The following is a 25868-nucleotide window of genomic DNA, read 5'->3' as shown; positions in this document are numbered from 1 at the left end:
TCCATCCTGCTCAGGAGGTTGGCTCTGGGACCCCAGGGAGGGGGAACAGGGCAGGGAACTGATTTCAGGGTGGGCTGGGGCTCTCCTGCTTGGACCACCACTGTCCCTGGACCACCAGTATCCCCAGACCTGCTGCATCCTCAGACCTGCAGCATTCCCAGACCTGCTGCATTCCTGGACATGAAACATTCCCAGACTTGCAGCATCCCCAGACCTGCAGCATTCCTGGATATGAAACATTCCCAGACTTGCAGCATCCCCAGACCTGCAGCATTTCCAGACCTGCAGAATTCCCAGACCTGCACTGTTCCTGGACATGCAGCATCCTCAGACCTGCTGCATTCCCAGACCTGCAGCATTCCCGGACCTGCTGCATCCCCAGCCCTACTTGGGGCAGGATGCCTGATGGAGGCAGCACTCACCTCTCTGCCCCTCCAGCACCACTTGGAAGCAGTTTCTGCACTGCAGGAGCTCCATCTCACCCAGCTGGGGGGTCCCTGGTGTGGAAGCCCCTGGCAGGCTGTGGGGAAGGGTCCTGTCAGGGCTCTGGGGATGGCTCAGCAGGTCCTGCAGCCAGCTGGAGCTGCAGGCGATGGTTGGGGGTGCAGCTGGAGGCGTGGGGGGCTCTGACCACCCCACTGTGCCCCCAGGTGTCGGATGCTGTCTATAGGATGGTCTATGAGCTGGCCAAGGCGCAGTACGACGCAGCCGTGGCCAGGTGTGAGCAGGAGCGGCCGCAGCTGGAGAGCACCATCCGCACAGACATGGACCAGATCATCACCTCCAAGGAGCACCTGGCCAGCAAGATCCGAGGTGCGGCCCTGCAGGGGTGCTCTGGGATGTGGGGGTGTGCCCACAGCCCCTGGGGGCTGTTCCTGGGGTGCAGCACAGCCCATGGGTGCCTGTCCTCACTGGCATTGTCCCAGGGGGTCAGGGACAAGGTGGGCAGACACCCCCCTGGCGTGGCAGCAGGGCAGGAGTGGGTTCAGGACAGACCAGGGGCACTCTGCAGGAGTTCCTTGTGTTGTTGTGGAAGGGGGAGACTCCCGGAGGGGTTTGGGAGCAGGGGCAGCTCCTCCTCCCTGGGGTGGGTTTAGGATGTGATGTGAAGGGCTGGGAGGACAGAGGAGCCTCACCATCCTTACCCTGCTCCTTCCCAGCCTTCGTCCTGCCCAAGGCAGAGGTCTGTGTCCGTAACCACGTCCAGCCCTACATCTCCTCCATCCTGGAGGCCCTGATGACCCCCACGAGCCAGGGCTTCGCCGAGGCACGGGAGGTGTTCTTCAAGGAGGTCACCGACATGAACATGAACGTTGTCAACGAGGGCGGCCTGGAGAAGCTGGTGGAGGTGAGACCTGGTGGTGCTCCTTGCCACCATAGGGCTGACAGGGCCAGTCCTGCTTCCATCCCTAGTGTGGACAGCACTGGGAGACCCCAGGCTGAGAAGATTCCACCCATGTGGGGTGGAATGTCCCTGTCCTGAGAGGCTGAGCTTGGCTTTGTCCCCAGTACATGGAGAAGCTGTCCCACCTGGCCTTCCACCCCGTGAAGATGCAGTCGTGCTATGAGAAGATGGACCAGCTGAAACTAGAGGGTCTTCAGCAGCGATTCGATGTCTCCAGCACATCTGTCTTCAAGCAGAGGGCCCAGATCCACATGAGACAGGTGGGATGGGGACCAGGGTCCTCCCCTGTCCCCCTGGGCTGGGAACAGAGGTCTGGGGAGCCCAGGCTGGTCCAGGCTGGGGTGTCTGTGCTGTCTTGAAGGGTGGATGATGCAGCCCCTTTGGTCTGGAGCCCATGGTGGGCTTGGCCATCCTGGTACAGCTGCCCCTTTGCCACCGAGCCCACGGGCACCAGCAAGGCCAGTAAGCCAATTCTGGGGTCTGCCCCAGCCTAACCTGGCGTGGGGTATAGGAGGATGAGGGGTGCAACACCAGCTCTGAGCAACCTTCTCTCCCAACACCTTGATCCTCGGGGCGAGGGCTGTGGATGCCATGCTGGGAGGTCAGGGATTTGTGCACAGTGAAGGCTCTTTGCCTGTTGGATACTGGGGAGGATTTCTTCCCTGGCACAGGGTACCCGGAGTAGCTGTGGCTGCCCTTGGATCCCTGGCAGTGCCCAAGGCCAGGCTGGACGGGGCTTGGAACAAACTGGGATAGTGGAAGATGTCCTTGCCCATGGCAGGGGTGACACTGGATGAATTTAGGGTCCCTTGCACCCTAAATCAGTGTGGGGCTCTGTGCTAAGGCTCATTTCGGTGTGGCAGTGCCCCAAGAGCCCCCTGCCCACCCTTTGGGTGCCCCCCACACTGACCACGTGTCTCTGGTGGCAGCAAATGGACGATGCCGTGTACACCTTCGAGACCCTGCTGCACCAGGAGCTGGGCAAGCTGCAGGGCAAGGACGACCTCTGCAAGTCCATCCAGCGCATCCTCGAGAGGGTGCTCAAGGTGAGGCAGGGGGTCAGGCCTTTGCTGGCCTTTGGTGGCCTTGTTCCGTGGCCAGGGAAGAGGCTAGCAGTGATGCAATCCATTTCAACAAAAGTCTTTTGGGGGTTTTGTGGATATTGCTGGGGGCAGGCAAGTGGGAAATCACCTGCAGCAGCCAGGTCCCATCTGACCACATCTGTAAAAGCCCCCCAGGGTTCAGACTGGCCCCCAAACCGTCCTGCAGCCAGCAGTGGAAGAGCTGGTTCCTACCCAGGCTCAGAAACACTGGGCAGCAGCTGGAGAGAGGGATGTAAGGCCAGAGGGGTCTGTGTGAATGGGTTGGGGGACAAAACTCAGGGGTTTGTGCCCGTGGGCAGGGGCAGCCAGCCCACAGCCCTGGGTGACCTGGGGCACCCTCCCACCCTGCAGAAATTTGACTATGACAGCAGCACCGTGAGGAAGAAGTTCTTCAGGGAGGCCCTGCTGCAGATCACCATCCCCTTCCTGCTGAAAAAGCTGGCACCCACCTGCAAGGGGGTAAGAGGGGAAGGTTTGGGGTGCAGGGAAGGACTGTCCACACCTGTGGAGGGGCTGGAGCATCCACTCCCCCCAACCTGCCGGGCTGAGCCGCCTCTCCCCTGGCAGGAATTAGCCAAGTTTCAGGAGCTGATCTTCGAGGACTTTGCCAGCTTCATCCTGGTGGAGAACACCTACGAGGAGGTGGTGCTGCAGTCGGTGATGAAAGACATCATGCAAGGTAGGGCCCTGTGTGAGGAGGGGGTGACCTCTGCAGGGTGCTAGGGGGTCTCTGAGGAGGGGTGATCCCATTCAGGGGATCAGCTTGGGGCTGTACAAGGTGGAGTGACCCCATATATGGTGTTGGGGACTCTGTAAGAAGGGGTGACCCCATATAGGGTGCTGGGGACTCTCTAAGGAGGGGTGACCCCGTGCAGGGTGCTGGGGACTCTGTAAGGAGGGGTGACCCTGTGCAGGGTGTTGGGGTCTTCGTAAGAAGGGGTGAAGCCATATAGGGTGCTGGGACTCTCTAAGGAGGGGTGACCCTGTGCAGGGTGTTGGGGACTCTCTAAGGAGGGGTGACCCTGTGCAGGGTGTTGGGGACTCTCTAAGGAGGGGTGACCCTGTGCAGGGTGTCTAAGGAGGGGTGACCCTGTGCAGGGTGCTGGGGACTCTCTAAGGAGGGGTGACCCCATGCAGGGTGCTGGGGCTGCCCCAGAAGCAGCTTTCCCGCCTGGCTTGCCCCCTGGCAGGGCTGAGCAGTGGGTGGGATGCTGACCCCGTGCCCAGCTCCAGCCACCTCTCCCATCACCCACGGGGAGGGCTGGGCGAGCTGCCCCAGCCCGGCGGTGCCGTGACCTGTCCCTCCCTGTCCCCAGCTGTGAAGGAGGCGGCCGTGCAGCGGAAGCACAACCTGTACAGGGACAGCATGGTGATGCACAACAGCGATCCCAACCTGCACCTGCTGGGAGAGGGCCTGCCCATCGACTGGAGCGAGGAGTACAGCGGGCAGCCCGAGGCCGAGCCGGCGGCCGAGCGGCGCCGCAGGGCCAAGCAGGTGGTGTCGGTCATCCAGGACGACGAGGGGGCCCTGCCCTACGGGGCCGAGGCGCTGCTGCAGCCCGGCTCCCCCGAGCCACAGGAGCCAGGGCAGGCACATCCCGGGGTGCCCCCGAGCCCCCCGGATGCGGTGAAGGAGATCCGGGAGGCGTTGGCACAGGAGAACCTCGGGGATGGCACCAGGGCTGAGGAGCGGCTGATGAACGGCACCGACGGCAGCGGTGCCAGCGAGGAGGGCGTGCTGCTGGCAGGGGCTGCCCCAGGGAATGCCACACAGCAAGGTCCAGCCCGTGATGGAGACGGGGTGCACTGTGCCATGGTGACATCACCAGCACCTGGAGCCGAGATCCCACCAGGGACTGGGAGAGAACATGTCACACCAGCATCGTCCCCTGTCCCTGGAGCCGAGATCCCACCAGGGACTGGGAGAGAACGTGTCACACCAGCATCATCACCTGTCCCTGGAGCCGAGATCCCACCAGGGACTGGGAGAGAACGTGTCACACCAGCATCGTCCCCTGTCCCTGGAGCCGAGATCCCACCAGGGACTGGGAGAGAACGTGTCACACCAGCATCGTCCCCTGTCCCTGGAGCCGAGATCCCACCAGGGACTGGGAGAGAACCTGTCACACCAGCATCATCACCTGTCCCTGGGGCCGAGGTCCTGTCAGGAGCTGGGACACGCCGGGCTGCACCAGCACCGCCTGTGCCTGGAGCTGAGGTGTCATCAGGGGGGCAGCGTGCCACACCAGCATCGTCACCTGTCCCTGGAGCTGAGGTCCCATCAGGGACTGGAAGACAACGTCCTGGACCAGCATCACCTGTGCCCAGAGCTGATGCCCCATCAGGGGCTGAGGTGCCACACGTCACACCAAGATCATCAGTGCCAGCTTCCCCCATGTCTGGAGCTGATGTCCCATCAGGGGCTGAGGTGCCACACGTCACACCAAGATCATCGGTGCCAGCTTCCCCCGTGCCCAGAGCTGACCCATCATCAGTGTCCAGCGTGCCCCACGTCACAGCAGCACCACCCAGCCCCCGAGCCGATGTCCCAGCAGAGGCCAGCGTGCCCCACGTCACGGCAGCACCACCCGGAGCCCAGTGCCCATCGGCAGCGTGTCACCAGCACAGTGACAAGGAGACAGGCCAGCATGGGGAGCGTGGCCCCCCACAGCCCCGGGGCACCACAGAGAGCGGTGAGGGGGTGCAGACTGAGTTCTAGCCCCAGCTCCCCACCAAGGACTGGCCCTGGTGAGGCTGGGGCTGGGGGAGGGGGAGAGGACCCCTGGGATGGAGAGCAGCACTGCGGGAGAGGGAGGGGACGGGGACACCGAGACCTTACTGCCTAACGGGGGTCCCGCTGCCGTGGGGGCTGCCCACAGCCACAGCCCCCGCATGGGGCATCCCCTGCGCTCTGCTCTGTCCTTCTTCTGCCTTATTTTCTTTCCTGCTGAGGAGATGCTTTACTGAAGAGCTTTATCTGCCCCCCACATCAGTGCCTGGGGTGCTGGGGGGGGCTGGCACTAGCCCTGCTGAGGGTGGGTGTGCAGGACACTCCTGGCTGTCCCCTGGGTTTTCCCTGCCCCAGTCTGGGGCATTTCCTTGGAGCCTGCCCACTGCCACCCACCCCGGCCAGCTCCAGGAGCACCAGTGGGAGCAGGAGCTGCAGGGGATGATGGCACAACAGGGACACAACAGGGACAGCTGGGGGTTTGAGCCACTGCTGAGGGGGAGAGCGCTGGGACAAGTGTGGGCTGCTGGTGCCCAGACTGGGCTCACAGCACCCAGGTGGAGCTCACAGCACCCAGGTTGGGCTCACACCATCCAGACTGGGCTCCTGGTAACCTGATACCCAGACTGGGCTCACAGCATCCAGACTGAGATCACAGCATCCAGACTGAGATCACAGCATCCAGACTGGGCTCACAGCATCCAGACTGGGCTCACAGCATCCAGACTGAGATCACAGCATCCAGACTGGGCTCACAGCATCCAGGCTGGGCTCACAGCATCCAGACTGGGCTCACAGCATCCAGACTGGGCTCACAGCACCCAGGCTGGGCTCACAGCATCCAGACTGAGATCACAGCATCCAGACTGGGTTCACAGCACCCAGGCTGGGCTCACAGCATCCAGACTGGGCTCACAGCATCCAGGCTGGGCTCACAGCATCCAGGCTGGGCTCACAGCATCCAGACTGGGCTCACAGCATCCAGACTGGGCTCACAGCACCCAGGCTGGGCTCACAGCATCCAGACTGAGATCACAGCATCCAGACTGGGTTCACAGCACCCAGGCTGGGCTCACAGCATCCAGACTGGGCTCACAGCATCCAGACTGGGCTCACAGCATCCAGACTGGGCTCACAGCACCCAGGCTGGGCTCACAGCACCCAGGCTGGGCTCACAGCATCCAGACTGGGCTCACAGCATCCAGACTGAGCTCACAGCATCCAGACTGGGTTCACATCATCCAGGCTGGGCTCACAGCACCCAGGCTGGGCTCACAGCATCCAGACTGAGCTCATGGTAATCTGATACCCAGACTGAGCTCACAGCATGCAGGCTGAATTCCAGCTACCCAGGCTGGGCTCACAGTACCCAGAGCCCACCCCCAGCCATCCCCATCCCTAGGAGCTATTCTAGGAGCTATTTTAAGTTCAGAGTTCAGTCTCTGGGGGAAGGTGGCACTCATGCCGTGTCCCAGCTGAGCCTGGCAGGACTGGGATAATGCCAGGCTCAGCTTGCTGTGCAGTGAGAGATCCCAGCCCTTGCCCTCCAGATCTCAGCACCTTCCACGGATGGTTTCTCCAGCTTTGCAGATTTTGGCATCTGCTGTGATGGCTGAGCAAAGAGCAGGGGTTTGCTGACCCCCCCCTGTGTGTCGTGGGGCCAGACTGCTGTGCTGCAGCCCCCACAGTGATGCCGAAAGCCCTGGAGGTGCTGGGGGTCTGCAGGACTCCTGGGTGTGCCACCTGGAGCAGGGACCAGCACCCTGACACCCACCTGTGCCACCGTTCCTGCCTCAGAAGGGGGGTGCCCAGCCTAACCCACTTGGGGGGCCCCCAAAGTGCCTTGGGAGGCCCCCCTCAAAGTGCCTTTCTCTGTGAACTTCAAACCTGTCTCTTCCAGGATATTTTATTAAGAAAGTTATACAAATGTTTAAAGATATGCTTATAATAATTAATAAAATGGAAAAGCTTTATTTAAAGCCAGAGGAGACTCTCCTTATTCCTGAACCGCCTCCCTGGGCAGGGCTGGGGCTCCCCAGTCCCACTGTGACCCAGGGGTGTCACATCCTGAGCCCACCCAGCAGTGACATGAACCAGGAGCGGAGCTGAGATGGTTTTTAGTAAAGGGGTGTCCTGAGGAAGCAGCAAGAGGCACCTGGAGCAGCATTTCCCCCCTGGCACAGCCACAGCAGCGGCTCAGGGGCTGCTCCAGCCCCATCCCTGAAGCGCTGCGCAGGAGCGGGGTGGGGGTGGCAGGACCCCCCGGTGTCCCCAAAGGCACTGTGTGAAGAGGGGCTTGGTACAGAGCAGCTCTGGGCAGGAGGGCGGGGGTCCTTGTCCCCAGCATGTCCCCTCCCCCAGCAAGTCACCGGATCATTCCCGTTCCAGCCAGGATGAACCTCCTCCAAAAGCAGGGAGGGGAGGAAATGCCAGCACCTCCCCACTGTCACCACCCGGACAAAGGTCCCTGAGAGCCGGGGACAGCCACCAGCCGAGGCCAGTGGCAGCGTGGCGAGTGCTGGCCGTGGGCTCCCCGTCCCCAGAGCGGGGCCAGCCCCGAGGGCCCCCAGCAAGTCCTTGGGGTTCTGCATCCCACAGAGCTCGGGGACAGAGGCAGACCCAGCAGAAGTGACAGCAGCTTTTCCAGACAAAGAGCAGGAGGTGGGACACATGTGCCACCACCCTGGGGGCTCTAGCCCCGGCCCAGCAGGGGGTACACCATGAAGTAGCCCAGGGTGGAGCCCGCGATGGCCCCCAGGAAGATCCAGGCGTTGTAGGACATGACAGCTAGCATCACCATATAGCCCAGCACCACCTGCACCACGTGGAACAGCGTCTGGCCCACGTGGAACCAAAACCACCTGGGGAAGAGATGGGAAATGCCATCACCGAGGGGCTGGGGCAGCTGGAATCGCCTCCCACCTGGAGCCTGGAAGGGGAGTTTGGGCAGCAGGGAGGGGGTGGGGGCTACAGACGGCAGCTCAGGGGGAAATCCTGCTCCAAAATCAATGAGGCTGGCAGTAAGAGCAACCTCAGGAATGATCTGGGATTAAATACAAGAGGAAAAATCCAGGGCTTGGCTCCAAAGGAAGGAACTGCTAGGGCCAGGCTTGTGGGGACTGAGTTGGTCCTTTGTGCCCATCCCCAAACCAGCAGCACCCTCCTGCACCCACAACAGCTCCTGGTGGGGAACGTGAGCCTCTAGCCACCACCCTGGACATCTCCCAGAGGATCTGGAGGGGCTGGGCTGTCCCTGGAGCCACCTCCTCAGGCTGTACACACTCCCCTTCCCTGGCAGCCTACAACTCCTCCTTACATCCCCTGTGTGCTGGCCACGGGGACACAGAGCCATCCCGGAGCTGGCAGGAGGATGCAGGGGGTCTCATGGTACCTGCCCTGCTCCCCTGTGTGCTCACAGGGCCACAGAGCCATCCCGGAGCCGGCAGGAGGGTGCAGGGGTGCCGTGGTACCTGCCCTGCTCCCTGTGTGCTCACAGGGCCACAGAGCCATCCCTGAGCTGGCAGGAGGGTGCAGGGGGTCTCATGGTACCTGCCCTGCTCCCCTGTGTGCTCACAGGGCCACAGAGCCATCCCTGAGCCGGCAGGAGGGTGCAGGGGGTCTCATGGTACCTGCCCTGCTCCCCTGTGTGCTCACAGGGCCACAGAGCCATCCCTGAGCCGGCAGGAGGGTGCAGGGGGTCTCATGGTACCTGCCCTGCTCCCCTGTGTGCTCACAGGGCCACAGAGCCATCCCGGAGCTGGCAGGAGGGTGCAGGGGGGGTCTCGTGGTACCTGCCCTGCGCGGGGTCGCTGTCCCCCTCCCGGGGCTCGGTCAGGGCCTCCTGGCTGAGGCTGCGGGGCAGGGCCAGCAGCGCCCGCCGCAGCAGCACGGCCTTGCCCATCTTCACGGCCTCGTAGAGCACGGCCAGCAGCAGGATCAGCAGCACCGAGAGCACCATCCCTGCAGGAGAGACACCCGACACTGCCCACGCACGGGGAGGGGCTGACGGGGCCACCCTGGCATGGGGTGTTTGGGAATATCCAGGGGGAACAGGGAGGGCTCCCGGCACTGGGGTTGGGCAGCAGGGCTGTTAAATGTCAGGAAATGGTGTATTTAGCTTTTGAATTCACAGAATTAGGTTGGAAAAGCCGTTTGAGATCATGAAGCCCAACCTGTGACCTCACCTAACAGCACCATGTCACCCAGACCATGGCACTGAGTGCCCCCTCAGTCCTTCCTTAAACACCTCCAAGGACAGTGACTCCACCACCGCCCCGGGCAGCCCCTTCCTAAACTTCTCCTGGCTCAGCTTAAAGCTGTGTCTCTCGTCCTAGAGAGAGGCTGCAAAACAAATACGCAGCTTTGTATCAACTCCACAAAAAACCTGGAGTTAAATTATGATGTTGGGAGAATAATCAAAAACAGACAGAAAAGCGTGGAAGTGGAAAGCTGAGCCATTCTTGAGTGATCTAGGGCATTGGCAGGCTGAGGGGCGCTTCACACAGCTCCCTGCCTGCTGCTCTTGGCTTGGGAGGATCAACCCTGGCCTGGGGCAGGCCCAGGGCACAGCACAGCTCGGCAGGTCCTGCCAAAAACTGCTCCAGGAACCACCAGAGCTCTGCAGTGAGCAGGGACAGGGATGGATGATGGATGGATGGATGGATGGATGATGGATGGATGATAGATGGATGGATGGATGGATGGATGGATGACGGATGGATGGATGGATGGATGATGGATGGATGATGGATGGATGGATGGATGATGGATGGATGGATGGATGATGGATGGATGATGGATGGATGGATGATGGATGGATGGATGGATGATGGATGGATGGATGGATGATGGATGGATGGATGACGGATGGATGGATGGATGATGGATGGATGGATGGATGGATAATGGATGGATGGATGATGGATGGATGGATGACGGATGGATGATGGATGGATGGATGGATGGATGGATGGATGGATGGATGGATGGATGATGGATAATGGATGGATGGATGATGGATGGATGGATGGATGATGGATAATGGATGGATAGATGGATAATGGATGGATGGATGGATGGATGGATGGATGGATGGATGGATGGATGATGGATAGATGGATGGATGGATGGATGATGGATGGATGATGGATAATGGATGGATGGATGATGGATGATGGATGACGGATGGATAGATGGATGGATGATGGATGTCCCAGTGCTGGCAGCCTACCTGTGGGGCTGTGGACATTCCAGAAGTCAAAGAGCAGCACCACTGTGTCCGAGAAGTAGAAGGTCATCTGGAAAAGAGGCCGGGGAAGGGGCAGTGCAGGAGCCCCTCGGGGTGATGGGTGCTCACACTGCCAGCAGGTCCCTGCACCCCCACCCTGGGATGCTCATCTGGGGATTCACCAGACGGTACAAGTTTTTCCCCAATTCTGAAATAGGAAGAGGAACTGGCACAGACAATCACAGTCACGCTGCGGGGCTGAACTCTCCCCGTGACCTCCAGCAGGAGAATATTCCCCCCAGCAGCAGCTCCTGTGTGTGGGCTCTGACAAAAAGCCAGTTTACCCCTGTGACAAAGAGAGATGAATCCAGGACTCCATCCATGTGGATCTGAGGAGGGGAGGTCCCTGGGGACAGGTGGAGGCTGAGGGGAAGCTGGTAGGCAGAGCCTCTGCTCCCCTCTGCCTCCCAGGGCAGAGAAACCTCCTGCACTGCCAGGACACCCAAAAACTCAAGCACCAAGGCACCCAGAGCCACAAGTGTGACCACCCAACGATGGGGACCAGGTCCAGGGGTGCCTCCCTGGCAGAGGAGCATCAATCCCAACACTGCCAGGACCTGCACAGGCACCACCCCTCCTCCTTCACCCTGCTGAAACAGGAGGAGCAGGAATTGCTCTTGTGTAACATCAGCTGCAGAGCTCATACCCAGCTGCCACATCTTGCTCAAAAGGTGGAGTTTTGCTGGGCTTCTCGTGCTCCCTTTGGTGAATCTCCCTAGGAGGTGTCTGTGGAGTCACAGCTGCTCCTCTGCTGCACAGATCCATGTTTGGATCCGTGTCTGGCTGCTCTTTCCTGCCTTTTCCAACACCAGCAGAGCTGACTGACAGGAGCAGGACCAGCCTCAGCCAGAAATACCATCCAATACCCCGTGGGTGTTCAGGCCACAGCCTGGCTCCAATTACAGCCCTCGGCCCTCCTTACCCACAGCACATTAGCACATGTAATTGGCTCACCCTTTTAAGCCTGCTTTGACCACAGATTAATGATAATTAGCCTTTAAATTGAGCTATTTCTCCTTCACAGGCTTTACCCACAGGTGGTGGAAGGAGCAGGTGACAGTTTCAGGGATGGGGGACAGAAGTGATGGGCAGAATCAGAGTCATTAACTTTGGAAAAGCCATCTAAGATCATGAAATCCAAACATTATCCCAGCACTGCCAAGGCCTCCACTAAATCTTGTCCCCAGGTGCCACCTCTCTGAGTTCTTTGAACAATTCCAGGGATGGTGATTCCACCCCTTCCCTGGCAGCCTGTTCCAGAGATCCAGAAGATCCCTTTGCTGCCCCAGCCTAGAGTGGAGCCACATGTTTTTGGGTGCCCAGCACGGGTGTGACACCAAAATAATGTTCATTGGGCCAACAGCGATGCCACAGAGAGATTTCTTGGTGGGTGAAGGTCAAGAGGGCAAAATCCTAAAAACCCCTGCATTCCTTCCAAGAGGGAAGAGCCTCTGCTGGCAGGGAGATGTCCCAGGCTGAGGGATGTTGTTGAGAGGGAGGGGATCCTGTCCTCCCCCACCTGCCCACGCAGCAGGGATTGAGGCTCCCAGGTGAGGCTGCGCCCAGCTCCTCCCCTGCAGGAATTCACACTGGGAAAAAAAGCTGTTGGGAAATCAGAGTGCACTTGGGGCTGGATCTGCTGCAGTTTTGGGGTTGTTCTAGCAAAACCAGTGGTGCCTGCACAGAGCAGTGCCACGCTGCATCCCAGCCTGCTGCTCCAGTCCGACTGGGATGTCTGATCCCACACTTTGGGATAAAGCTGCACGGTCCCAGCTGCAGCCCCACACTGGGGACACCCTGGCCACGTGGGTGTCCCCAAACTGGGGTCCTCCTCGGGACTGGTGTCACCTTCCAGGCCTTGCTGCCTCAGGGGGCTGCTGCCAGCAAACCAAGGGGGCTGGGAGCCCTAAACATCAAATAGAACCATGGAATGGTTTGGGTTGGAAGGGATCCTAAAGCTCATCTTATCCCTGCCATGGACAGGGACACCTTCCACCATCCCAGGCTGCTCCAAGCCCTGTCCAGCCTGAGCCTGGAAACAGGGAGATTTAAGGAGTTATGGGAGGATTCATGGGGTTCCAGGGAGATTTAAGGGGTTCCAGAGTGGAATCTTGGGGCTCCAGAGGGGATTTAAGGGGATCTGGGGAATTCATGGGGTTCCAGACAGGGATTCATGTGGCCACAGGGGATGATCACAAGGTTCCAGGGATATTTAAGGGGTTCTGGGGTGGAATCATAGGGTTCCAGGGGGGATTTCTGGGGTTCCAGGGTGGATTCACAGGGTTCCAGAGTGGAATTACGGGGTTCCAGGGGGATTCACAGGATTCCAGGGTGGATTCACGGGGTTCCAGGGTGAAATTATGGGGTTCCAGGGTGGAATTGTGGGGTTCCAGGGTGGATTCACGGGGTTCTGGGGTGGAATTGTGGGGTTCCAGGGGGATTCACAGGGTTCCAGGGTGGAATCACGGGGATCCAGGGGGGATTTCTGGGGTTCCAGGGTGGAACCACGGGGATCCAGGGGGTATTCCCGTTGTTCCAGGGTGGAATCATAGGGTTCCATGGGGATTCACAAGGTTCCAGGGTGCAATGACGGGGTTCCGAGGGGATTTCTGGGGCTCCAGGAGGGGATTCACAGAGTTCCAGGAGGGCTTTCCGTGGTTCCAGGGCGGAATCACGGGGTTCCAGGGGGGATTTCTGGGGTTCCAGGGTGGAATCACAGGGATCCAGGGGGGATTCCCGTTGTTCCAGGGTGGAATCACGGGGTTCCAGGGGGATTCACAGGGTTGCAGGGTGCAATGACGGGGTTCCGAGGGGATTTTTGGGGCTCAAGGGGGGATTCACGGGGTTCCAGGAGGGATTTCCGTGGTTCCAGGGCGGAATCACGGGGTTCCAGGGGGGATTCCCGTTGTTCCAGGGTGGAATCACGGGGTTCCAGGGGGGATTTCTGGGGTTCCAGGGTGGAATCACGGGGACCCAGGGGGGATTTCTGGGGTTCCAGGGTGGAATCACGGGGATCTAGGGGGGTTTCCGTGCTTCCAGGGGGGTTTCCGTGGTTCCAGGGGGGTTTCCGTGGTTCCAGGGGGGTTTCCGTGGTTCCAGGGGGGATTCCCGTTGTTCCAGGGCGGAATCACGGGGATCCAGGGGGGTTTCCGTGGTTCCAGGGAGGTCTCCGGCGCCCTGCCCGTCCCGTCCCGGGGCTCACCTGCATGGTGGCGGCGGCAGCGGGCGCGGGGCCCGGCGGCTCCCCCGGCGCCGCTGTCCCGCCGCTGTCCCGCCGATGTCCCGCCGATGTCGCGGCGCTGCCAGGCCGATGCCACCCCCGCTGCCACCCCCGCTGTCCCGGCGCTGTCCCGGCGCTGTCCCGGCGCTGCTGTCGCTGTCCCGGCTCTGCCCGGCCCTGCCCGGCTCCCGTAGTGCGGGCGGGCCCTCGCCCGCGCCCTCCTCCCGCGGCCCCGCCCGGGCTCCGCCGCCCGGCTTTCGCTTTCCCTTCGCTCTGCAGCGCGCCGGGGGCTTTCTGCTGCTGGCAGCCGGGGTTTGCACCCCAAAAACGCGGAAGGATGTTTTGGGGGTGTTCAGCTTGGAGAGGAGAAGCTCCAGGGAGAGCTCAGAGTCCTTCCAGGGCCTGAAGGGGCTCCAGGAGAGCTGGAGAGGGACTGGGGACAAGGGATGGAGGGACAGGACACAGGGAATGGCTCCCAGTGCCAGAGGGCAGGGATGGATGGGAGATTGGGAATTGGGAATTGTTCCCTGGGAGGGTGGGCAGGCCCTGGCACAGGGTGCCCAGAGCAGCTGTGGCTGCCCCTGGATCCCTGGCAGTGCCCAAGGTCAGTTTGGATGGATCTTGGAGCGGCCTGGGACAGTGGGAGGTGTCCCTGCCCATGGCAGGGGTGGCACTGGATGGGATTCATGTTCTATTCCAACCCAAACCATTTAGGATTCTGTGATTTTATTTTTTCTATAGACAGGCAGGACAAAGGAGAACTTTCCTTCCAGCTGTGACTAGAAGCACACAGATGTTGGTTCCATGCTGGGACATTCCAACCATCCCCATTAGTGTGATCAGCTGGCCCTGCCTCAGTTTCCCCAAGTGCCAGCAGGTGCAGATGCCCACAAAGGCACCCAGTGCTACAGTGCCTGGCTCTACACTACACAAATCCCTTGCAGTGAGGTGGAGACTCAAAACAGAGGCAGAATTTGGGGGAGATTAACATTTTAACCCCTTGGCAGCACTTGGTGCCTGGCTGGGAGGGAGATGCAGGAGCAGCACCACACTGGGCTCTCCCAGGCTCCAGGGCCACTTCCCAGCCCAGTCCTGGTCAATCAGTGCTCCAAATATTTGTGCACTTGACCCTGGCAAAGAAAAGCCCTTTTCTTCCCCTTTTCCCAAGCTGGCACTAGTTTTGCTCCTCGTTTTTTTTTTTTTTTTCCTTACAGACAGTTCCCAGTGACTATAATTACACAAACCTCCCCCAAGCACTCATTAAATCAGCACCTTCTCATATATAATATATACATATATAATATATAATTTATAGAGAAATGACTTTTGTAAACAATACTCCTCTACTCCAGAAGGAAGTGGAGTCCGGGACATAACACAGCTCCAAACACGGAGCTCGGAACCGGCAGCTCTGTGGAGCAGGTGGGAGCCCTGTGCCACCCCCAGCATCCACTTGTCCCCATTGGGATGGCTCTTGGGTGGGGACAGAACCAGCTGGCTCGGTGTGGGTGGCACCACTTTCAGCTGAAGCAAACTGGTCCGACTGTGAAACCAAACTGGTGCGAGGCGTCGCCGTTGTGGAAGACAGCCAGGTCCCGCAGGGGCAGCAGCCACAGCTGCTCCGTGCTGAACTGGAAGATGGTGTCGGTGATGGAGGACTCGTTGTCCAGCTGAAACGACCACCAGGGACAGGTGAGTGGCACCAAACCCCTCAGCTGGAGCTGCCTTGGCTGCTCCTTGTTGCAGCCAGTCTCCATCCCCAGCCCTTCCTGGCTTTTCCAGGGTGGTGACCTCCCCCACGTCCCCCACCCCATCCCAAGACCGGTAACTCCTTGGGCCCGGGGAGGAGATGTTCTCCATCCCCATCCCACCCCACCGTGTGCAGGCTCATCCAGCTGCAGGGGGTCAAACACTCTCCTAAGGGCTCTCCAAATGTCGGGAGCCTTTTCCAGGCACACAGGCTGCGCAGGGCCGGGCTCACCAGGCAGCCCTGCAGGCTGGCCGCATAGCTGTGGTCCCGGGAGTCGGCCAGGAAGCGGATTTCCCTGCGGGGCTGGGGCCGGCCGCGCTCCGGGGCCGCTCCGCAGGAGTACGAGACCTTCTGCGTGGCGCGGTGGCTGTGCAGGCGCAGGAAGCGCAGCTGCACCGGGCTGGCCCCGGCGTATTCCAGCTGCAGGGACAGCGGGAGGGAAACCCGGGATAGGGGCTGCGCTCCCCCCAGGGCTAAACCCCGGCAGGGTCCAGCCGCTGCTCCTCGCAGAAGGAGGTGCCACATCCCTCTGTGCACAGGCAGGGGACCCGAGTGCTGGCCCAGCACTGCGGGGTGGCGCTTGGAGACCCCCGAGCTCAGCTCTGTGTCCCCTTGCTGCTCCAGCCGGGCACTCACCAGGAAGCCCCCGGGCAGGGTGCTGAACCACTCAAAGGTGTTCTCAGAGCTGTAGGTGCTCAGCCAAGCCTTGATGGGGACCTGAGGGGAGCGGGGACAATTGTCACGCTGTCCCCGTGGGGGATAGTGGCACTGACAGGACAAGGAGCCAGCACAGAGCCCCCGTGTGTCCCTGCAGCCTGGCACACGCTGTGACCAGGATCCTCACTCCAGAGTGCTCCGACAGCTCCCTGCCAGGGCAGGGGGCACCACAGCAAGGGACTGGGCACCCTGTCCCTCTCCACCCCACCAGTCCTTTTCCCCACCCACCCTGAGGGGTCCCTCGGGGCTGAAGCTAACCCATGAAAGCCCCCCCGTACCTGGTTGTGGACGGGAGCGATGCAGGTCTCCCCCCCAGCTGTGAAGTTGCAGAAGGCCCTCAGCGCGTCCTGGGGGCTGCCCTGGTTGGGGTCGATGTAGTATTGCCCTGGAGGGAGGAGAGGAGAGCCCTGGCACCCAGGTTTGGCACAGGGAGGGTGCCACACAGTGCCATCCCACCCCAGCTGGGGGCCTGGCTGCCAGCCCGTTTCTCCAGGGATGCCCACAAAGCCCATCTGACCTCATTCCCCAAAATCCTCATTCCCTCTTTATTTCAAAGAGCTGCCTGTCCCTTCACAGGCTCTGGAGACCAGGCCAGGTCCAGGGGGCCCCCATGCCCCTGGTACCGTCGGGCAGGCCGGGGTGAGCCAGCAGCAGCTCCTTGCAGGTGGTGGCTGGGTTGGTTTTGGTGCCATTGGGATGCTCCACGAGGGCTTGGAGCTCCCGGCTCAGGGAGTCCAGCAGAGCCCAGACCACGGTGTAATTCAGGTGGTTGGAGGAGTAAATAAGGTGCTGAAAGAAAAAGGAGGGGATATCACCAAGCTGACCACAGATCCCCCCGCCAGGAACATCATCAGGTGTTGAGGAAGGGGATGGCACATGCAGGGGGCAAGGACTAGAGGGGGGAGAGGGAGTAGCTGGATCTTCATGGTCCTCGTGCACAGGCGACTTCAGAAGCAGCAGGACATGGGACAGCATCGCTGGCAGCTCCTTCCCTTCTGGGCAAGGGTCACTCACCTGCAGCTCCTCCTGGGACAGCATCAGTGCAGGCCCGCTGGGACCAGGGGGGCCAGCCAGACCCTGGGGGACAATGACAGTGCTGGTGGCACTGGCTGCTGCCCACGAGCACCTCAGCAGCTCCTCCACCAGTGCCAGCAGCTGGACATCCCCATGGAATGACAGCATGGCACGGCAGAGCCTCACTGCCACGCTTAGGGGAGTGAGTGACCCAAATTTTGGGCTGAGGGGTGTTTGTGGCTCTGCTTACTGGCAATCCTGGTGTGCCCCGGGGGCCTGGCAGGCCCGGGAAGCCTCTCAGCCCCTGCCAAGGGAGGAGGTGGAGAAGGGAAGGAAAGCAAGGTGGGAGATGCTGCTGTGCTGAGCTGCACCCCCACGGGCCCCCTGCACCCCTGGAGTGGGAAGGAGGGAAGGGATCCCGTGGCAGGGCTGATCCCACTCCAGCTGCTCCCCACTGCTTACTTTGGGTCCAGATGAGCCCTGGAAGGAAAGGACCAGACCAGGGTAAGAGGGAGGCAGGTGGGATCAAAGCTGCATCCCTGCGGGGTGAGGAGTGAACCCCAAACCTGTGGGAGGGGGAAGGACTCACCGGTGTTCCAGGAATTCCAGGGTGTCCCTGTGGGCCAGGGGGGCCAGTGTCACCCTGCAAGGACAACAGAGGAGCTCAGGACCATCCCCCAGCCCTGCATCTTCTACAACCCAGCCCTTTCCCCAGGTGGATTTTATATAGAAAAACAGGAAATTCACCCCAAATTCATTTCAGTCCCTGACATCCCTCTCCAGCCTGCCCTTACCTGCTTTCCCTTGGGTCCTGGCCTCCCAGGGACACCGTGGGGTCCTGGCTTGCCCTGGGAAATGTGGCAGGATGTCACACAGGGTGACAAGGGGCCAGGGGGGAAGGAAAGAGCAAAACCTGTCACACACCTTGAAGCCATCATCCCCTTGCTGGCCCAGGTCACCCCTGCTGCCCTTCTCGCCCTAGGAGAGAGTCAGGGAGAGCTTTGGTGGCACAGGGAAGGACAGAACCCCCAGGACAGCAGGGTGGGTGGGGAAATTCCCAGTTATGGCTGACTGCAAAACTTCTGGAGCAAAAACCCCCCCAGCACCCATCCTTTTGGTTCCAGAGAATTCACTGCACCCACATTGCTGGGGACGGAGGCAGCAGGAGGGGTGATCAGCTCCAAACTGAAAGGATCATCCCAGACTAAAATATCTCACAGGGAAGCCTTGGAAGTTGCCAGGAAGCACTTAGAATAAAGAAGACTCTTGGTGTGCTGAAACCAAAAAGGGAAAAATCCCAGCACAGCCACCCCTCTGCCTGCTCTCCCTGGAGCTGATCATTGAGCAGACAATAAATTTAAAGTTTTAATGATTCCCAAGGTTTTGTTTTCCTGAAGGCTCTGAGCAAGTCCCCATTGCCAGAGATGGGATGGGATGTGCTCAGTTTTTCCAGCCAAGGATCCATCAGGAATGGCACAAAGGAGGTTCAGCTCGTGGTGATCAGCATCAATGCTGAGAGCAGGGATTAAAAAGCTCCACACTGCTGCTTGCAACCCCAGGAGGAAGGAAAAAACTGCGAAAGGACTGAATCTGGGGGAAAATCTAAAGGTTCTATCTCCCAGCACTCGGAGACATGGTGGCCAACCCTCAGAGAAAGATGGTGCAGCCATCAGGGCTCAAAAAGAGGAGAACAAGGGATGGCATTCAGCAAATTAAATGCCACCCAGCATCCCTGCTGTGCCTGGCACGTGTCCCCTACCTTGTGTCCTTTCGGTCCAGGCTCTCCTTTGATGCCCTTCAGCCCTGGGATGCCCTAAGAGAGAAACGTGGAACTGCCTCACCCTGCAGCTGCTCCTGTCAGCAGCAGGGCCCTCCCGACACCTGAGGATTCTGAGCATTTCAGGCAGTTTTAGCAGCTTTGAGGTATTTTCTCATTGTTTCTTTCAATTTTTTCTTTCAGGAGGATCCCTCAGCAAAGCCCATTAAAAATGCACTAGAGGTGCCTTGGATGGCTGAGAATATCCAGCTTGTTTTTTGTGAAGTTGCCAAAGTTGGGCTTTTTTTTTATTTTAAGCAGAGGAAAATCAATTTCTAGTAATTAAAATGAGTATTTGGGTGCTTTTTGCTGGCTGCAGTTTGTCCCTCCAGCCATGACAGCTCACTGGGAATGTGGGTACAGTCCCACCAGTGCTCAGCACTGCCTGGCATCAGACACATGCCTAAAAGAAGGATTTGGCTTCCAGAACCACATTTTTGGGATGATGTGATTTGTCTGACTGCACACACCCTCCTGGGATGTTAATTTGGGAGGAGAAGACAGGAGGAGATGGATGAACCATTTAAAAACTTCCCTCATCTCATTTTAAACAGATCCCTGCTTCAGGGCCCTGCAGAGCTGGGTCACACCGTGGGGTCAAACAGGGAGCAGGCAGCACCCCAGAACCCCACACTGATACTCACGTAGGGTCCCTGGGGTCCCTGGGGCCCTGGAAGTCCTTTGTCACCTGGGTAGCCCTGAAATGCAAAGGGAGAAGCCCTGGCAGTGCCCAGGGTGATGCTCCAGGGCAGGGAGAGCAGCCCACGGGGGCTGTGGGTGTGGGAGATGCCCCTGTTGGGCTGGGAGCTCTGGGGGGACAGAGCCCTCTGTTATCATGGTTTATTCTTTTCTAACCCGGGGCTCAGGCAGGTGGGAGCACCCCCAAACTTCCAGGGGGCAAGGCAGCCTGACAAAGCCACCTACCTTGTGTCCCCCGGGACCCCGCGGGGGCTGCTGGCCCGTCTTGCCTCGCTTGCCCTGGGGACCACAGATGAAAGACTCACAGGTAGCTCCAAACTGATCCAGACACCCCTCATCCCTCCAGGATCCCTTCTCCAGGGATTCTGAGCACCCAGAAAACTGGGACCACCCTGCAGAGCCTGCACGGGCTCCAAGGAGCAGCTCCCTGCCACCCTGGTGGGGACAGCAGTGCCATTTACCCGTCTGCCAGCTTCTCCTGGGACCCCTCTGTCCCCTTCCTGCCCCGTGTCACCCTAGAGGAAGAAGAGAGGCGGGATGTGAGTCTCCAACAGCTCAGCCACATCCCAGGAGTGGGGAGGAGGAGATGGGGACAGAGCCCAGCAGGCACGGAGGGATTCTGGAGATGGGCACCAAGAGCTTGGGAGGCCCCCCAGGTACCACCTGAGCCAGGCTGGAGGCAGGATCTGCCAGCCCCTCACCCAAAAACCAGCCTAAGGCAGCCCAAAACCATCCTGTGTTCGCCAGGTGGGGAAAAGCAGGTCCTCCTGGGCAATTCCCAGTTTTCTCTCCATGGTTCCCAAAAGGATTGACCAGCTCAGGCTTGCCCACCCCACACCCACTGGGCAGCCCCCTAAGTGCCATCCCAGGGGTGCATTTTGGGGGTACCTTATCTCCTTTGCAGCCTTTCCGTCCTTTAGGACCAGCTTGTCCAGGAGACCCCTAAAATCCCAAAGGAGAAGGAAACCCCACTGTGAGGGCGCTGTGCCAGGGATGCCCCTCCTGGCTTCCAGTGTGCACAGGAGGATGCTGTAAGCTGGAATCTTCCCTTTGGGATTTTCCCTCTCTGTGGAGCAGGCTGGGCAGAAGGGGCTGTGGGAGGGTGCAACAGGAGCAGGAGATGCTGCCTGCATTGGACTTTTGATCCAGCATCCCACAGCCTCTTTCAGGAAGAGCCACCACAGCTCCATCCCACTCCTCACCATTTGTCCTGGTTTTCCCGGCTCGCCTGGCTCCCCTTTTGCACCCACCAGGCCCTATGAAGGAAACCAGAGTTCAAAGCAAATCCAGAACTTTGGGTTATTCAGATATTTGGGTTATTCTGTGAGGGACACAGATCTGGGAAGCTGGAAAAGCTGGAGCAGGGAATGGGGCAGAGAGGAGCCTGCTCACCTCAGTGCCACTCAGCCCGGTGGCTCCAGCTTCGCCCGGTGGCCCGAGAATCCCCTGAGTTCATTTGGGGACAAAACAAGAGGCTGGCACCAGGGGAAGGCAGGAGGGCACAGCTGGGGCTGTTGTCCCCAGGGGTGTCCCCTGCCCGTCCCCCTGGAGCACAGGCGTTACCTGCCGGCCTGGCTGGCCCTTGGTGCCCACCACTCCTCTGGCTCCCTCGTGCCCGCTGTAGCCCCGGAGCCCGGGGGCACCTGCCAGTCCCTGAGCCCCCTGCGAGCCCTGCAGGGCACAGAGACGGGGACACGGCTCAGCCCCATCCTCAGCAGGGCCCGAGCAGCCACCAACAAGGGACTTCATCTGCACTGAGCTTTGCAAATCGACCTGGGATTTATTCCACAACAAATTCACCTGGGGTTTATTCCACAGCAAATCCACCCAGAGTTTATTCCACAGCAAATCCCCCTGCAGTTTACTCCACAGCAAGTCCACCTGGAGTTTATTCCATAGCAAATTCACCTGTAGTTTACTCCTCATCAAATCCCCCTGTAGTTTACTCCACAGCAAATCCCCCTGCAGTTTACTCCACAGCAAGTCCACCCAGAGTTCATTCCAGAGCCTGACCTCTCCCAGCCAATCACCCAAGCTAAAGCCTTGGAACAACCTGGTCTGTGGAAGGTGTCCCTGGCCATGGCAGGGGATAGAATCTAATGAGCTTTGAGGTCCCTTCCAACCCAATTCTGGGGTTCTGTACATGCACGTTTTGCCTGGGCAAAGCAGCACTGCAAAATGGGAAAACCTGGATGCAAGTGGGATTTATGCTGCAGCTGAGCTCAGGGCATCCATAACACATCTGGGCTCTCTGTCGTGACCATAATCCCCATCCTGGGGCACCTCAGGTGTTCCAGGCACGGGGCAGCTCCCAGAGCCGCAGGGACACCTGTGGATCTGCTCCAAGGAGAGGGAAATTCAGAGCCCTGGAGCTTCCTCAGGCAGACTGCAGCCCTGGCACCTTGGCACGGCTTTTAACAGCTCTATTAAAATTCCTTTGGGGAGCTTTAGCTTTGGAATCTCAAGGAAGCAGTGACTCAGTCCCCGAGTGGGGCAGAGTTCACTTTGCAGCCACCCCCAGGGTGAGACACATCCCAAAATGCCACCAAACCTCTTTCCCAAGGGAATTTTTGGGGGCAGAGCTGGTACTCACCACCGGGCCAGCCTTGCCATCATCTCCCTTTACTCCATCATCTCCAGCCTGTCCCTGTGGGGACATGGGGGCTCAGAAAAAGCTCCTCACCACCATGTCCTTCACCTCTGTGGGGACTTGGAGCATCCTGTCCCACATCCCATGCTCAAGAGGCCATGACAGCACTGGGAACCACGTGGGAGTGAACAGAATTCGGCAGCAGGAACAGGTTTTCCATGAGGCACCACTGGGTGCTGGAAAAGGTCTGATTTTGGGGGTTTAGGTACTGGGAGTTTGGGGTTTTTAGGGTCCTGGGAGCCAGTGCTGAGGTATGAGGTGTTAAACCCCCTCCTCATTTCTGAGCCCCCCAGCCTGGCCAGTGAAGGGGCAATAAATCCTTTGGGTTGTACTGGAAATAGGGAAGAGCTGGAGAAGCCTTTGGCAATTCCCAGCTCTGCAACATTCCTGCATCAGTACCTGGAATCCTGCAGCCCCAGCAGGTCCATCCACGCCTCGTGGCCCTGCATCTCCCTGGGAAAGGAGAGGAAACAGCTCTGTCCATGGAAAACCCTCACCTGCCCTGCTGGCTCTGCACCTCAGGCAGCAAGGGAAGGGGTGTCCCATGGCAGGACCCCTGTCACCAGCCTGCCCAGGACATCCATGCACCAGTCCCAGCATGTTCCCACTGGGAAATGTGGGGATTTCCCACATGGGAATTCCTTGGGAAGAGGCCAGAAAAGGGAGTTTCACCCGGAGATGAAGGGTTGGAGCCATCATCTCTCTGTACCTTCTCTCCCTCGGGACCGTCGAGCCCGGGAGGACCTCGGAGTCCTGGTGGCCCCTGTTCAGGGCACAAGCAGAGGGACACAGGTCACAGCCCTGCCAGTCACACAGATGTCCCCTGGCAGCTCTGGGACAGAGGCAGGGCCCTGCCCAGTGCTCCCGGTCACACAAATGTCCCCTCACCAGACCCATGACAGAAATGGGCCCTGCCCAGTGCTCCTGGTGACATAAATGTCCCTTGCCAGCACTCCTGGTCACACAAATGTCCCCTGCCAGCGCTCCCAGTCACACAAATGTCCCCTCACCAGACCCATGACAGAAATGGAGCCCTGCCAGCGCTCCTGATCACAAAAATGTCCCTTCAGCAGGTCTGGGACAGAAATATAGCCCTACCAGTGCTCCCAAGTCACAAAAATGTCCCCTCACCAGGTCAGTGACAGAGATGGGCCCTGCCCAGTGCTCCTGGTGACACAAATATCCCCTGCCAGTGTTCCCAGTCACACAAACATCCCCCCCAGCAGGTCTGGACAGGTTGAAAGGGGACAGGGGACATGATCTGACTTACCAACCATCCTCTGGCTCCGGCAGGTCCTGCAGCTCCGGTGACACCGCCCTGGCCCTGGCACACAGAGGGGAATGTTCCCAGCCTGGCAGGAACTTGGCTGGAGGCAGCATTACCCCAAACTGCCCCACAAACCCAAACCATCCTTCTGTGCCAGCAGGACCCAGCTTTGGTGTCATGCCTGTGAGACATGAAACTCCCCAGTTATGGAGATTTGACAATTCCTAGGGTTTCTGCAGCTCCCAGAGGCCAAGGTTTCCAGCAGGGGTGAGTGGCCTCCTTGGCACCATCAGCCAGCCTTTGGGGACATTGCAGGGTGAGGTAGCCCAGCCCCAGCTCTACTTGCCAGCAAACCTTCTCGGCCCTTCTCTCCCTTCTGGCCTTTCCCTCCAATTTCACCTGTGGCAGCTCCTGGACCGGGAATTCCAGGAATGCCCCTGGGACCAGCATTGCCCTGCTCAGGGATGGAGGCAAGTGTCACCACAAAGAGGGAAAAGAACAGCAATAAATGAGCTTCTGCGTGGAGGTGAGCTGTGTCACCCTCTGGCAGGTCACCCTGGGCTGCTCCTCAGCCATGGGGACACCCATGGGACACCTCTGTCCTGCTCTGTCCCACCATGGAGCAGCAGAGGTTGAGCAGGCATGGGGTGTTCCTGAGGTGCTGGAAAGAGGGACAGGGTTAGAGACACCCCTCACCTTCTGTCCCCGTGGTCCTGGTTCACCAGGGTCTCCAGTGTCACCAGTGTCACCCTGCCCGGGGGGAAATGCCCACATCAGACACAGCAGCTGCTTCCCAGCCCCATGCCATGGTGGGATAAAAGCTGGGATTTGATTTCCATGGGCTTCTCCACCCTCCCCTGGCTGGGATTTTGATGCTGGGTAAGGCACGGCCTCACCTCCTGTGCTGGGAGACCACCCCAGCTGTGACCCCGCTACCCAAAAGTGAGTGGGGACAAAATGCTGAGCACACCTTGCCCAGCATGGGAACCCCAAAGCACCAACCCCCTGTTCCATGGGAGCATCCCAGGCTCTGTGGGGCAAAGCCATGGCTTGGGCAGGGTGCAGAGGCAGCACCTTTCCCTTTCCCATTCCCTGTGGGGCCAATCCCACACATACCTCCTTGCCTTGCTTCCCAGGCCGTCCTGGTGGCCCCTCTGTCCCCTCGTCCCCTGGCTCCCCAGGGCTCCCTCTGATGCCTGGAGCTCCACAGGTTCCTGCCTCTCCCTGGACAGGATGAAGATGACCAGGATGATTCTTGGCTGCCTTTTCCAGCTGAGCCTTTTCCCATACTGGGAAAACCCCAGTTTTCTTATGGGGACACCCCTGCCATGCCCAGCAACATCAATCCCCAGGCACGAGGATGCTGGGGGGGATTCAGGTGCCTGTGTGACCCTGCAGGAGTGGGGTGAGCCCAGCATCACCCCCAGCACCCACCTGCTCACCCTTGGGCCCCAGCTGACCCTCTGCTCCTGCTGGTCCTGGTGGTCCCTGTTGGGGGAAGAAAAGCCCAGCCCTAGCACAGCTCACGGGCCCAGCTTTAACCTTCTGGCTTTTTTGAGGCTCAGCAGCCTGCTCCCATCCTTTCCCACCCTTGGAACAGGGAATTGAGGGGGGGAGGCTGGAGCAGAGTTTCCAGCTGTTGTACCTGCTCCCCATCCAGCCCGCGGACTCTGGCTGCCCCGGGATGTCCCACCTCACCCTGCAGAGGACACAAAGTCAGGACAAGCAGCCGTGCTGGTTCTCTGGCTCTGCAGCTCCCCGAGATGGAAACCCCCATCCCACAGCCGTGGGGCCAAACTGGGAGCAGTGCTGGCCCCCACAGCCCTGGGGAGGTCAGTGGGGTGAGCCCAAGGCTCTGGGCAGCTCTCAAGGAAACCAAATCCTCTCCTTTGTCCTCACCTTCTCTCCTCTCATCCCTGCAGGCCCTTCACGTCCCTTTGGACCTTCCCGGCCCTGAGAACAAACACCCCACATCAGCAGAGGGGCTTGGCCCGAGCTCAGGAGCCTGTGCAGGGGGCGAGCAGGGTCTGGGATGTCCTGACACACCACCCAGGGAATCCCTGCTCCAGCTCCTCAAGCCCCCTGCAGCAGCTTCCCTTTCCCTTCCCTTCCTGCAGCTGCTTCAGGGAGCTCCCCACAGGAGTTGCTGCAGCAAAATTCCGAATTCCTGTTGTTATGTGTAGTAGATATAATTCGTGCCATTTCTAATATG

General features: G+C 59.6%; 3 protein-coding genes and 1 long non-coding RNA gene across 8 annotated transcripts in view; 2 read left to right on the top strand and 2 right to left on the bottom strand.

The window, feature by feature from the left end:
* NIBAN2 (niban apoptosis regulator 2) overlaps nucleotides 1–7219 on the top strand; it is a 37310-nt gene extending 30091 nt beyond the window's left edge. The window contains exons 8-15 of one of the 2 annotated variants that reach the window (XR_014958769.1): nucleotides 651–813; nucleotides 1161–1348; nucleotides 1510–1665; nucleotides 2335–2451; nucleotides 2860–2967; nucleotides 3076–3187; nucleotides 3825–5793; nucleotides 6442–7219. Coding sequence is in view for 1 of the 2 variants with exons in the window: in XM_021548092.3 (XP_021403767.3) it covers nucleotides 651–813; nucleotides 1161–1348; nucleotides 1510–1665; nucleotides 2335–2451; nucleotides 2860–2967; nucleotides 3076–3187; nucleotides 3825–5227 (2247 nt within the window). In the remaining variant the exon portion in view is untranslated. Of the gene's footprint in view, nucleotides 1–650; nucleotides 814–1160; nucleotides 1349–1509; nucleotides 1666–2334; nucleotides 2452–2859; nucleotides 2968–3075; nucleotides 3188–3824; nucleotides 5794–6441 lie in introns of those variants that run through there. The other variant, XM_021548092.3, reaches the window with a different exon arrangement.
* The window catches only part of LOC110480267 (uncharacterized), a 219012-nt gene that overhangs the window by 187493 nt on the left and 5651 nt on the right, over nucleotides 1–25868 (top strand). The gene's annotated exons all lie outside the window — the stretch shown is intronic.
* SLC31A2 (solute carrier family 31 member 2) lies at nucleotides 7176–13925 on the bottom strand. The gene is made up of 4 exons (XM_085593808.1): nucleotides 13726–13925; nucleotides 10467–10533; nucleotides 9028–9196; nucleotides 7176–8097 (listed from the first exon to the last, which is right to left on the bottom strand). The coding sequence occupies exons 1-4, from the start codon at nucleotides 13729–13731 to the stop codon at nucleotides 7929–7931; spliced, it is 411 nt and encodes a 136-aa protein (XP_085449934.1). The 5' UTR covers nucleotides 13732–13925; the 3' UTR covers nucleotides 7176–7928.
* Nucleotides 14453–25868, bottom strand: part of LOC146765852 (uncharacterized) — a 93129-nt gene continuing 81713 nt past the window's right edge. For 3 of the 4 annotated variants that reach the window (XM_085593757.1, XM_085593759.1, XM_085593758.1), the window contains 29 exons: nucleotides 25556–25609; nucleotides 25302–25355; nucleotides 25091–25144; nucleotides 24773–24880; nucleotides 24353–24406; nucleotides 24003–24110; nucleotides 23660–23713; nucleotides 23099–23152; nucleotides 22789–22842; nucleotides 22333–22386; nucleotides 21303–21410; nucleotides 21132–21185; nucleotides 20942–20995; nucleotides 20628–20681; nucleotides 20201–20254; nucleotides 19965–20018; nucleotides 19685–19738; nucleotides 18984–19037; nucleotides 18149–18202; nucleotides 18019–18072; nucleotides 17814–17867; nucleotides 17687–17704; nucleotides 17475–17528; nucleotides 17225–17287; nucleotides 16834–16999; nucleotides 16489–16595; nucleotides 16130–16210; nucleotides 15725–15913; nucleotides 14453–15413 (listed from right to left, as the gene is read on the bottom strand). In XM_085593757.1, the coding sequence (XP_085449883.1) occupies nucleotides 15264–15413; nucleotides 15725–15913; nucleotides 16130–16210; nucleotides 16489–16595; nucleotides 16834–16999; nucleotides 17225–17287; nucleotides 17475–17528; nucleotides 17687–17704; nucleotides 17814–17867; nucleotides 18019–18072; nucleotides 18149–18202; nucleotides 18984–19037; nucleotides 19685–19738; nucleotides 19965–20018; nucleotides 20201–20254; nucleotides 20628–20681; nucleotides 20942–20995; nucleotides 21132–21185; nucleotides 21303–21410; nucleotides 22333–22386; nucleotides 22789–22842; nucleotides 23099–23152; nucleotides 23660–23713; nucleotides 24003–24110; nucleotides 24353–24406; nucleotides 24773–24880; nucleotides 25091–25144; nucleotides 25302–25355; nucleotides 25556–25609 (2124 nt within the window). In that variant the 3' untranslated portion in view covers nucleotides 14453–15263. The remainder of the gene's footprint in view (nucleotides 15414–15724; nucleotides 15914–16129; nucleotides 16211–16488; nucleotides 16596–16833; nucleotides 17000–17224; nucleotides 17288–17474; nucleotides 17529–17686; nucleotides 17705–17813; nucleotides 17868–18018; nucleotides 18073–18148; nucleotides 18203–18983; nucleotides 19038–19684; nucleotides 19739–19964; nucleotides 20019–20200; nucleotides 20255–20627; nucleotides 20682–20941; nucleotides 20996–21131; nucleotides 21186–21302; nucleotides 21411–22332; nucleotides 22387–22788; nucleotides 22843–23098; nucleotides 23153–23659; nucleotides 23714–24002; nucleotides 24111–24352; nucleotides 24407–24772; nucleotides 24881–25090; nucleotides 25145–25301; nucleotides 25356–25555; nucleotides 25610–25868) is intronic. The other variant, XM_085593760.1, reaches the window with a different exon arrangement.

Source organism: Lonchura striata, chromosome 17, assembly GCF_050655825.1.
Source record: "Lonchura striata isolate lonStrDom1 chromosome 17, ASM5065582v1, whole genome shotgun sequence".
Lineage (NCBI taxonomy): Eukaryota > Metazoa > Chordata > Aves > Passeriformes > Estrildidae > Lonchura > Lonchura striata.
The sequence above is the reverse complement of the archived record's forward strand: the minus strand, read 5'-3'. Positions and strand labels throughout refer to the sequence as shown.